The sequence below is a fragment of the Camelina sativa genome, chromosome 14 (genome assembly GCF_000633955.1).
Source record: "Camelina sativa cultivar DH55 chromosome 14, Cs, whole genome shotgun sequence".
NCBI classification, from domain to species: domain Eukaryota; kingdom Viridiplantae; phylum Streptophyta; class Magnoliopsida; order Brassicales; family Brassicaceae; genus Camelina; species Camelina sativa.
In genome coordinates this window covers 11,412,094-11,424,360 of record NC_025698.1, presented here as the reverse complement: position 1 = coordinate 11,424,360, position 12,267 = coordinate 11,412,094, and the positions used below count along the sequence as shown (strand labels likewise).

General features: G+C 36.3%; 2 protein-coding genes and 1 long non-coding RNA gene across 6 annotated transcripts in view; 1 reads left to right on the top strand and 2 right to left on the bottom strand.

The window, feature by feature from the left end:
- Positions 1–2,380, bottom strand: part of LOC104741005 (thiamine biosynthetic bifunctional enzyme TH1, chloroplastic-like) — a 4,302-nt gene extending 1,922 nt beyond the window's left edge. Inside the window, exons 1-9 of one of the 3 annotated variants that reach the window (XM_010461765.2) lie at positions 2,012–2,380; positions 1,846–1,921; positions 1,672–1,747; positions 1,451–1,585; positions 1,221–1,237; positions 1,091–1,129; positions 963–1,003; positions 441–694; positions 15–357 (exon numbers count right to left, since the gene is read on the bottom strand). In XM_010461765.2, the coding sequence (XP_010460067.1) occupies positions 15–357; positions 441–694; positions 963–1,003; positions 1,091–1,129; positions 1,221–1,237; positions 1,451–1,585; positions 1,672–1,747; positions 1,846–1,921; positions 2,012–2,317 (1,287 nt within the window). In that variant the 5' untranslated portion in view covers positions 2,318–2,380. Of the gene's footprint in view, positions 1–14; positions 358–440; positions 695–962; positions 1,130–1,172; positions 1,238–1,450; positions 1,586–1,671; positions 1,748–1,845; positions 1,922–2,011 lie in introns of all 3 variants that reach the window. The other 2 variants (XM_010461764.2, XM_019235659.1) reach the window with 2 other exon arrangements.
- On the bottom strand, positions 2,629–7,434 carry LOC104741004. Of its 2 annotated transcripts, none has more exons than XM_010461762.2 (11): positions 7,071–7,434; positions 6,854–6,972; positions 6,319–6,763; positions 6,083–6,198; positions 5,249–6,005; positions 4,714–5,142; positions 4,437–4,625; positions 4,126–4,353; positions 3,695–4,007; positions 3,424–3,607; positions 2,629–3,339 (listed from the first exon to the last, which is right to left on the bottom strand). In XM_010461762.2, the coding sequence occupies exons 1-11, from the start codon at positions 7,293–7,295 to the stop codon at positions 2,916–2,918; spliced, it is 3,429 nt and encodes a 1,142-aa protein (XP_010460064.1). In that variant the 5' UTR covers positions 7,296–7,434; the 3' UTR covers positions 2,629–2,915. The 2 variants fall into 2 exon arrangements, with proteins under 2 accessions (XP_010460064.1, XP_010460065.1); XM_010461763.2 differs by having other exon boundaries at positions 2,916–3,339; positions 3,424–3,604.
- Positions 11,763–12,255, top strand: LOC109125162. Its single transcript, XR_002035065.1, has 3 exons — positions 11,763–11,858; positions 11,952–12,069; positions 12,167–12,255. It is a non-coding gene; the product is annotated as an uncharacterized LOC109125162 (long non-coding RNA).

Below are 12,267 nucleotides of genomic sequence, written 5' to 3'. Positions count from 1 at the left end.
GGTAATTTTGATGCCTCACAAACTGTTTTGAGTCCATCAAGCCCTATGGTACGATTATTAGCCTTAGTGTTGGTTGGGAAAACTCCTCCTGATCCAATGTAGTCCGCACCATCTTTCCATGCTTGATGGGCTTGTTCTGGTGTCTTACATGAGACTCCAATGATCTTGTCCGGGCCAAGAAGAGACCGAACTAGATCAACCGGCATGTCAGATTGACCAACATGGACTCCATCGGCATCACAAGCAAGGGCAATGTCGATCCTGTCGTTTATCAACAAACAAACTCCATGGGACCGGCATATACCAACACATGATTTTGCTTCTTCGAGAAATTCCCGTGTTTCGGCTTCTTTCTCCCTGCAAAAGCACGGAGATGTCAATTAGGCTTCCCTAAAAGAGATATATAAAAAGAGTTGAAGCTCCAGCAAACATGATCAAACCTCAGTTGTATGATTGTAGCCCCTCCCTCTATAGCAGCTTTCACGGCATCCACAATGGACCGGTTCCATTTTTTGTTCATTCTAGAATCCGTGACAGCGTATAGAAACAGGTCATCTGGATTGAATATGCTGCATCGAGAACTTTGGGGATCCTTTTTAAGACTGAAAAAGTGGTCAAAAGGTCCTTGCTTCCCAGTGCCAATGACGATATCTTTGCTGTAATCTAGAGCATTATCAACGAAGCGTTTAGCCACCTGCCAACATCAGAAAGGTCCAGAACAAGTTTATTGGCCTTGTTAATACAAAAGCATGCATCTCAGCCACCATGTACTTTTTCAAATCATCAATCTCCAAACATCTCTGTTGAAATTTGAACTAATAGAATATAAAGTGTGCCCCTTCAAATCAATTTCACTGACGAAGAGCTGATGCAAAACAAACTAATATAACTCATAGAGAGCAATGAAGCATAGCATATTATGCGAAGAAATGTTTTGGAAAAAGAAGGATATATATATGTACCTTCACGGCCGAGAGCATGGAAGAGCCTTTTGCAAGCTCAGCTGCAATACATGAAGCCAAAGTGCAACCAGTCCCATGAGTATTTCTTGTAGCTATGCGAGGAGAACGGAGTTCATGAAATTCCTTACCTAAAAGAAGGGTTCCACATTCCACAAATGTCTTAAAGTCTGTCAAGATTTATCAAGAGAGACAATATAAGAATAATCATACCATCAAAATAAACATCTACTGAATCTGATGAATCAGGAAGATCACCACCTTTGACAAGTACAAATCTGTTAAAGTAACGAAAAAGAACTGGATCAACACCACACAGTAATGCTAATGTACTAAACATAACCACATAGCAACCAAGCCTAAAAGGATTAAACTTTATGCCAGGGAACCAAAAGTAGAAGGATTCTTCTCAATTCATCCACAGTAGGTTAACTTAGAGATGGCAAGAATAAGAACTGAGAATACAGAGAGGAATGAGAGTATGTGGAAACCTAGGACCCATTTCATGCAACAACTTTGCTGCAGACCGCATTTCTTCAACAGTCTCAATCTTAACACCACCAAGTAAAGCAGATGCCTCTTTCACATTTGGGGTTATAATGTCAGCTATTGGCAGTAATCTCTCTCTGTAAAAAAAAAGAAACCGTATTTCAGAAAGAACACAAACACACAGAAATTTACAAACTTAACAAACAATGCAAATAAGCTTTACCGAAAGATAGAGAGAACAGAAGAACCAGCCAAAACATGCCCACTTGTAGATACCATCACAGGATCAACAACCAAAGCTACCTTAACACAACAAAACTAAATTAAGCATTGAAAGACACAAACTTCAGAAATCTGAAAACAGAACAAAAAGTGAAGTCTTTTTGATTATTTTTACCACGAACTGGGAATTCTGATAGATTTTGAAGAAGAACCTCAACGATTTCAGTAGAAGGAAGCATCCCAGTTTTCACCTAACAAGTTTTGATCAATCATAAGAGAGTAAGTAATCACTAGATTGCCCTGTATGAACAGAACAGAAGAAGGGAAGAGAGAGAGCTTACGACGTCGAATTCGAAGTCAGAGAGGACGGACTTGAGCTGTTCAGAGACGAACTCCGGAGGAAGAAGATGAACAGATTGAACACCTCGAGTGTTCTGAGCAGTGACGGCTGTTATGACTGAAGCGCAATAAACACCACGAGCCGCGCAGACTTTAAGGTCGGCTTGGATTCCAGCTCCGGCGCCGGAATCTGATCCCGCCACAGTTAAAACCTGCGGTACCTTCCTAACACTCTCCGTCGTCGTCATTGACGCCGTCGTGCTTCTCCAATTCGCCGGCAAACTCCTTATTCCTCCTAAGCTATACATTTCTCGTCCCTTTCTCTGTTTTCGATTATTTTATTATATTTCTCTTTTTTACCAGAAAAAAAAAAACAAAATCTTTTATTTTATTTTCATGACTAAATATTTCATTGACTTTAATGTGACATAAAATATGTAAAATGATGACTTTAATGTGACTACATATATAGAAACAAATCAACAATCCAAATTTAAATTACAACAGCATATGCAAGTTAATGTTACATAATCTTTACCCAAACTAAAGTAACAAGTATTATGATAGATTTTTATACTTGTGGTTCACGAAAAAAGAACAATAAATAAAAGAAGATAAATTTAAAAGCAAGCTTTTTTATATAATTGATTAATAAGAATTCATTCATATACATTACAAGTCTTACAAGACGTTTTCAGACTAATTTACAAATCACAAGCTATAATATTTTATTCATTCGGACACACAAGGATTATAAAAGAACCAAAGCTGTTTTTGTTTTACAAATCAGCATCATGCATCATCAAATCACAGAGCAGCTTACGTTACACGTGTAATTATTGTAGACATATATCATATGTATATACAAATGGATACTATACAAGTTACCGAGTTTGGTTGGTTGGTTCAATGTTGCTGCATGAGGTGAGTCAACCATGGACCATGAACTCTGACCGAGACACACGCTACAACACCAAGGGCTCGAGCTGTCTCTAATACCCTCTCTTTCAATCCTCCTCCTCCTACTTTCTTCATCTCTGTTTCCACCATTCTCTTCCCATTTTCTCCATTCCCACCCAACATAGCTCCTCGAGCCGCTTTGTATATACAACCTGTGACTCTTTCATACACTGTGTTGCCTTCTGCCAAACTCTTCCCCAATAATCCTCTCATCATGTTCTTCTTCTCTTCATCTTCTTCACTCATTGTTGTCTCAACAATCTCAGTTAGTCCTGCTTCTTCTTTCCCATCTAACACCTCTAACAACTTCTTTGCCATGCTTTCTGTTTCGCTTTCGCTCTTAGCAAGCATTTGACGCCAAATGAGCAAGCTGCATAGCACAGATCCTTTTTAGTTAGTTAAAGGGTACTCTGGTTTCTAAATGAGTCTTTACCATACATAACCAATCTCATACCTTGTAGTTACCACAATTATCTTCTGAATCTCGGCTTGAGTATCCCTCATGCGAGAGAGGTTGAGCTGAAAAGTTTCCGGTGTAACTTCTGGTGTTAAACCAGATATCTGACTCACCAGCTTCAACAATCCGAGCCTCACTGCCAGATCAACTCTTTCTCCCTTGCATTCTGACAGTTGACCTTCTGAACCAAAAAGCATATGAAACTCATAAGTGTATGTATAATCTAAAATTATGTACAGTGTTTGCAATGTTGGGTGACAAGCAAAACCTGCAGTGTCCGTAGCAGTTGACTTGGACGTGGTATTGACTGCAAAGCTTCCGCCCGTTTTGAGAGAAATTCCCATGGAGGATCTCTCAACCACATTCAAGGCTGAAAGCGTATTTCTGTGCTCTTCCCACTCGTCTTTGCAAGACAAAAGAGTTGATATCCACCTTCGTGTCACTGGTAGTGATTCGTAGGCTAGAGTGGGAGGTCCATAACGCTTTTCAAAAGCTTGTGTTAGGTAATCAAAGCCTGCTGGCCCTTGCAAAAAGGGTTTCATAATTGTTATGCGCCCTTTGCCTATCTCTTGCTTAAGTTCCTGTTGAATATGGAACAAAACAATGACGATACTGATAAGTCACAAGTAAAGCGAAAATATCATTATTCTTTCCTAAGTGACCGCTGATAATGAATGAAGAGAACTTGTGGATACAGACCTGAATCTGCTCAAGAATGAAGCGGATCCCCTTGACTATTGCAACAGCACGGAGGTTACCAGATTCATCTTTAACTTGACACAACCTGTGAAGTTCCTTAAGTAAATCCCGGTGAGTGCTTTCATTCTCACTGTCATTAACTGGGGCAGAGAGTTTCCTCAGAGTAGCCAATGCAAACTCAAGCATCTTTCCAAGGTAATCGATATCCAAGGTGCCGGAGTTAAGCAACTACCAAAAAACGTCGAAATAAGAACCAAAATATATATAGTAAGGACAGTCACTTAATATGGGACCAAAGAGATGAGGCAAACCTGTGAGAGAATGTCCAGATCAATAGTTTCAGGTATTTCTACTTTCCAGCTATCTGGTACCATTTGGCAAAGTTCGTCACTCACTTCTTTCATAAGGTTAGAGATGCAACTATAGTCTGGGTCCTCCAACTTCAATGATTCCATGACATTATCCCAGAAAGCTCTCTCCATAGTCTCCTTTATCTTTTTCTGCAACACACATTTAAAAAATCAACAACAATGTGGAGTAACTAAAACTTGTCGAAATGCAAACAATGGATATGCAAAGAAAACAAACCTTGAGATTCTCCTCTTCATCCTTGACAGTGGATCCACCAGGAAACTTGAAATTCCAATCATGCAGGAACTCATTCACCATCAACTCATTCTGTTTTGAAACCTCATCCACAGTACCATTACTGACTCTTGAGGGTCCAGATGAAGGTGGAGAATCATCCTTAAATAAAGAACGACTAACACGTTTAGATCCTTCAACACCTACGCTATCTTTCCTTCTGCTGCTTGAACTAGACACAGACTGAACTGGAGATGAAGCTGGGCTTGGAGAAAAGAAATATGCGAGTTGATTAACCATAGGGCTACCATTCTCCTTTGCCTCAAAGTACTTTGTTCGTGTTTCCGACAACGCACTTTCCATACGCTCAACTCCTGCAACTCCACTCAAGTGTCGTACTTTCTCCGTTAGAAGTTCTTGATCTTGTGTTACCTACAACAAGAATTCACATTACGTAACAAACATATCAGAAAAGAGTCCCTTACTTCACTTTTTAACAATAACAAAGGTGATGGTTGAGTTACTTGAGTAAGCAAACCTGCAACTGAATTGCTTTCTTATCATGAGTGAGCATAGTCCCACCCCCTTCTGGAGTTAGCTTGCATTTTTGAATCATGGATAGCTCAAGCTGACAGGCCGCTCTTACCAAATCATCTTCCAACAACCGAGCATCCTTAACTTTCCAAATCACAAAAGAATTCAAAAAGGAGCACCATGCCTTATCAAATAAGTCCAACTGGGATCTCAAAGTCCGAAGTTCTGATTCTCCACCAGAAGCCTGAACAGGACCCTCTTTAATGACATTTATCAACAACTTAAGCTCTCTCACTAATCCTTTAGACGCGTTATTGAGAGCAGCCTCTTGATCACCTTGGCCGTTAAAAACAGCATCTGGATGGCCAAGTATCATAAAGGCAGAAAGAACAACTCTGACAGGATACCTAGACATCTTCACCGGTGTCCCGGCCACATTCCTAACAGAAGTAACCTTCTTTCCTTTTCTACTCCTCAAATTACTTGGCGTAACCTTTCTCCTTGGGGTAGCAACTCTTCTAAGAAGGTGATCAATGTTATCCAATCTGGACGGTTGAGAAGCGATGGTAACAACACTCTTAGAAGCTTCTAAGCGAACTTCAAGACGATCTAGCAACGATTTAACAGTTCTAAGAGTAACAGGCGACTCAATTAGTACTGCAAGCTGCTCAAATGGCAATGACTCGCTAATCTTCAAACCATCATAATCTTTTGCCAAGTCTAAGGTTGTCCTCTTCTGCCTGACAAAGCACCTCCAACACCTATAAAGTAATACATATACTATCAAGAAGCTATTAAAAGAAAAACATATAAAAGTAATTACGTAACGCTGTGTTACCTTGAAAGCTTTCTAGAGAGAAGATCAGCATCTTCCTGCATCATATCCCAAAAGAGACTAATGGAATCACGTTGTCTTCTTCTCTGACGAAGAAACTCGGATCTATGTCTCTTAGCCTGAATTATTATCAATCAAACACACCAAAAAAGAANAAAAAAAAAAAAAAAAAAAAAAAACGTAAGATAAAGAAAACAGAATTTACAAATACAAGTTAACACACAAAGACCAAAGCTTACTCTTTGCAACTTGTCTTCAAGTTTGTCCCTCATTTTACTTCTCTCCATCTCACGCTGATTAGAAACAGAGTTGGCAACGTGACGTACTTGTTGAACACGAGCACGTGCTTTCTTCTTCTCAGCTTCAAGCAACCCAAGACGTTTCTTCTCAGCAGCTACACGTTTCTGATTGATCGAAGCACGAACACGTTCCTTGTACTTGCTCTCTCTAGCCATCCTCCTCATCATAGACTGAGACGTTCTCTCTTTAGCACAAGCCCTTTTCTGATGAGACGCCTTGAGTATCTTCATCCTGTTAGCTTCAGCCTTCTGAACACGAGACTCCACTTGTGTTCCAAGCTTCACACGTTCCCTCTCAGACCGTATCTCAACACTCGTTTTCGCCGCTTGTCTTAACTCATCTAACTTCGCTAAACGCATCTGCGCCTTCGCAAGAATCTCCAACCTAACAAAAATTCCCAAAAATCAAACTTCACATACAGAGAGAGACCTCGATCGAAAGATTCAAACTTTGAATTGAAAATAAAAATCAAACCTTTTCTGTTCAGCAGCAAGAAGCCTAGCTTCGATCCGTTGGCCAAGTTCTTCATCAGATGATCGTGAAGGGCTTCTAGGTTTGGCACGAGCCTTTCTCGAAACGTTATGATAAAATTGCTAACACACAGACATAGAACAAAAAAAAAATCAGAATTAAAAAATGTAACAAAAAAGAAGAAAAAGACTTAGTCATTTCAGGAAAGAGAGAGAAGAACCTGTCTTCGTAGATGGGCATGAAGAAGCTTGTCTTCAATATCTTGAACAGAAGATACAGTCTTCTTATTACTACTATTACTACAGTCAGACATAAGCCTCTCACGAATCCTCCGTGGAACTCTCATCATCATCATCACCGCCGGAGTATTATTATTATTATTATTATTAGTAACCTCCGGCGAAATTTCCAAAACCATCGCTTCCCCTCGATCTTTCTCCTCCATACCTTCGATCAATCAGTAAAACCTAATCTCGATCAACGAATCTTTTTGTATCCAACCGAAAATTTCAGAGATGAAAATCTCTGAAAACAAGAAAAGAAGTTGCTTTGTGTATTTTCTTTCTTTCGCTTCTTTTTAATAAACTAAAAAAAATCAGTTTTTTTTTTTTGTTTTTTTAATAAGAAAATAAGAAAAAGAAAAATAAAAGTACTGTGTTTGGTCACAAAGCGTTGCCTTGTGTGGATCGAAAGTAAACTCGACACGTCAGCGAGGAACCGAACCGTGTTTGTTTGACTAAAATGACGATAATAACCCTATTGTTGTAGCAGAATTTTCTGACGCTACCCTACCTTCTCTGATCTCTGCTGCTGATTAAAAATGATTAAAAACTTCTATAAATGTTTATTTTACCCACATTCTCGCATGATCGATATCTTTATAATGGCAAATTGTATAATTAAAGTTTTAAAAGTTATATTAATCGACAGCTTAACTAATCATCAGATTTTTAGATTATATAAACCAACGTGATGGGAAAAGTTCTCCACTCCTCTTTCGTATACGACGACAACACGGTTTATTTATCAACTTGGCTTTAAAGGCTATTCCACTTGTCACTATTGAAAGATTCGAGTTTTTGAGCTTTTGAGTAACAACCTTGGTAACCCCTATAATGCAAAAGCACGTGCTACAATCTTTATAAGAATGTAACGCTTCAATTTCTGTGACCTTCTTTGCGTAAGACTTGTCATCAAAATTCAAATGTATCAAGTTTATAAAAGTATATGGAGGATTGGTTCTAATTATATAGAAACTAATTAAGACGTATGAATTGTTTCTAGGCATCAACGATTTTTTATTTTTTTTTCTGTAATAACATATCAATGAATAAAATACGATATACGCAAATGATAAGAGGTAACTCGATATAATTCTCCGTCGGTTATACTAAAAAAAAGTCGTCTGTGAAGCTTTTTTTTGTTTTTTTTTGTTTTGGGCGTCTGACTCAACAGTAAAATAGGACGCATTAGAGCGGTGACGTGGCATTATATGATGTTTAAGATCCTCCTGCCTTAAAAAAACCCTCTTCATTAAAATCATTTTCTTGTGCTTTTTCGCAAGGGAGTACAAATCACAATCTCTCTTCTCACATTAAGTTCCTTATTTATAATACGTATCCTAAACAAAAATTGTAGCTAAAATTGCAAATGAAAAAGATCAACAAATTTCTGATTTACTCATAAGCTCATTCTCTTTGATTCATACACATGAAACATATCAATAGTAAACTTAATGTCTCTATCTATCCTTGTCATTGCATTAACAACCAAATGTTTCCAGAATCAACTACCTACCAAAAGCTACAGTTGAAGTATCCAATCTCTCGTTGTTTCCATCCTTGTCATATAGTCATTTTACCATAGACTCAACCAAATATTCCAATGTTATGCAGCCTCTTTACCATAGAGTTCCGAGGGAAGAGAGAGACACCACATTTATTTTTTAAAACCTTGAGACAGCCATCTTCATACGTTTTCATCTTCTCGTCAGCCTTGATGAGGTAAGGAGTTCTCTCCGGTGAAGACAAAGATGTTCATGTCTCAACCTATATACAAAACCACAAAACCAGAGATAAATAATTGCAAAATCTAATGTTAAAGATTCTCAACAACCAAAATCTTTTTATCATTGGTTTTTTTATAGCTAACTAGATAATGTTCCACCGTCGCGTGAGTTTGAAATTAATATAACAAAATATAATTATATACTTTCAAAAGAGTTTAGTAAATTATTAAATAAATTAATTATTTAATAGTTTATATTATATAAATTTTCTTTTAAATAAGTATCTCACAAAACTTGTACGAAACTTATTAAAAAAATTCTCTCAATTATGGTTTTATAGCTTTTATTTGAAAATTATAATATTATCTACAACACTATATGTTCGTAACTACATAATTTTCATAACGTGATAAGGACAGTAATCGTTAAGATCACAATGTGATAAATATCATAATCGTTAAGATCCTAATAAAGAATTGTATGAATATAATTATGAATGATATTTAGATATTTTCACTTTTTATTTATTTATTTATTTTTATTAAAATAAAAGTACGAAAATGTAAGGAAAAAGATTTTGGTGAATTGATTAGTGAATTGATTGACTCATAACTTAATTTCCATAAAATACTTTATAATCTAAGAAATTAAATTTACATTAGATATAGAAAATTAAAGAGATAAAAAAACTAAAAAAGTTTAAATGTACATTATTATAATAAATATTTTTGGATTAAAGGTTGTATTAGTCCATACTCCATAATGTCATATTAAAGAGGTGCCGCATCTCACTAACGGGTTTAACCCACAAAACCCAAAAAGCTTTTTGTTATCTTTTATTTATTAGAAATGATCTTACTAATTCAATTTGTATTTTATACAATCATAATCTACCGATCGTAACGCATTTATTATAGTAGTTATTTAATCATTTTCAGTTTGTATGATTGCTTTCATCCACAATCAAACAAAAATAAGTGTTTTTTTCGTGAGAATTGAAATCTCGAAGACTCGAAACTATGGTATGATTGCTAATCTCTAGGGCAGCAACGTAACTAATTACAAAAGGCCAAGTGCATTCATACGAACAATTTTGTAAATTCATGGAGGATTCCATGGTAATTTGAAAGTTTGATTTTTAATCGACGGTTGCATTATATATTATAAATGAGTAAGATACGCCATTTTAATCGATATCTCCATATACTAATAATTAATAAAAGTGAGTAGTCATAAATCGCTATCTTCAAAGGTCGACGAAGAAAAAAAAAAGTAAAAGTGGTCATATTCGATTTCTAATAGGTTATATAAGAGGGATTAAATGCTTTTAAAAGTTTTATACATGATTTGGACCTCTTATCTAATATCATTCACTCAAATTTTATGTACGAGAAGGATCACAACCAAATTTTTTTGGTGGAAGAAATTTATTTATCAACTTGGCTTTAAAGGCTATTCCACTTGTCACTATTCAAAGATTCGAGTTTTGGAGCTTTTGAACTTTGGTCACCCGTATAATGCAAAAGCACGTGGTATAATCTTTATAAGAATGTAACGCTTCAATTTCTGCGACCTTCTTTGCGTAGACTTGTCATCAAAATACAAATGTATCGAGTTTATAAAAGTATATTGACACTACAATAAAACACTACGTTTTCCTACAAATTTATTTTGGAAGGAGTTTTTTCCTTTGGAAATCCTTCTAATTATTGACAGAGAAAAACTGGTCGTAGGAAATATGAAACTAATTAAGACGTATGAATTGTTTCTAGGATATCAACGATTTTTTTTTTGTTATATATAAACTTACACTAACATATCAATAGATGAAATACGATATATTGAATATGCAAATGATTGAGAGTTAACTCGATATAATTCTCCATCGTATATACTAAAGAAGCCAAAAAGCATATTAACTCACTATATATTTTGATCGTAAAGAAAAAAATTTAGTTTCGTTAGAATGTTTGGTGCTTGAGCTATCCAGAAAGAGCATTTGCTTGTAACTGATCAAACTCCACACTACAATAAAACAGTCTTACGTACGTCCGTAGTAAACCAATCTGTCTTTTCGATTAATACGTTATACCCAATACAATAGTTGTAGCAAATAAAACGTAGTTTGGCTTTAATTGACAAAATAAAATTTTGTACAATGACATTCTGATGCTTAAATCATAATGGGATTAAGTGGAGAGTAACATGAAAAGCTACCGAATCACCAAATTGTGAGACCAGTGCCGGCCCAAGATTCATGAGTGTCCAACATTCATGAGTGTCCAAGGCAAAAATCTAATAATGTACCTTTTTCACCTATAATAAAAGTTATAGATTTTCTATATAAGGTCACAATTTGATATTTTAAAGTCTTTTATATATCCTACAAAAGAAAAATAAGTCTTTTATATGTAAATAAAAAGCTCTTATACATATCCTTAAAGAAAAAGACCTTTTGTTTAACAGATTTTTAAGTGAAAAAGACTTTAAAATTTTTAGGCCTGAATTTTTGGCTTCACTTGCTTCCCCTGTGGACTAGGCATGTGTGAGACATATGATGATAATATATTTGAGCGTATTTGAGTATTTTAGTGAGGTTTTAATCGAGTATTGATACCAGATTACTAAATTGTGAGGCAAATGAATGGTTCACTTGTCAACAATTTCATGATTACTAAATTGTGAGGCAAATACATCAGATTCCTTTAAAATACAGTGTTGAATAACATCCCCTAAGTGTAAAACTAAAATAATTATTCGGTTCAATTTGGCTAGATTTTTAGATAACCGAAATTTTGAAAAACCGAATAAATCGGACCGATTAAACCGAGAAAACCGAACGCCCAGGGTATATAAATAACTTTGATTCTAAGTTGTTTGAGGACGAAGAACAAAGAAGTAAAAAGAACAAAGATCGGAGAAAAACGATGCGACGACCTACCTTGGTCGGACAGATGAAGTTCGCCGCTCAGGTCGGCGGCGAGAACATGGAGCGAGCAGGTATGTATTTATTCTCCTCAAGCATCTGGGGTTTTAATTGGAGTTTTAAAGGTTTTCTCTCAAATTACTAATTTGGTAAAGGTGACTTGACAGAGGAATCTATTTCTGAGATTGATGTGATTGCACCTACTAAGATTCTTCAGCAAATCTTGAAGACACCTCGAAATCGTGTCTCAGTAGCAGTTCAGCGAACTGTCGTCTTAAATCCCGGGTGCGTGTTAGTACTCAAGGTGTTTTGCAATTTTTTTCAGTGAGGGAATCAGGAGTTTATATATTTAGTAATTATCTTTGCATGCCTGATGTTGCAGAGAGTGAGAGACTCATTGGGAAACGTTCATTGGGCGTTAGCTTTCAGAGCTACGCGGAGGCAAGCTTGGGCTTGTCACCTGTTAGCCAACATGTTACTTCT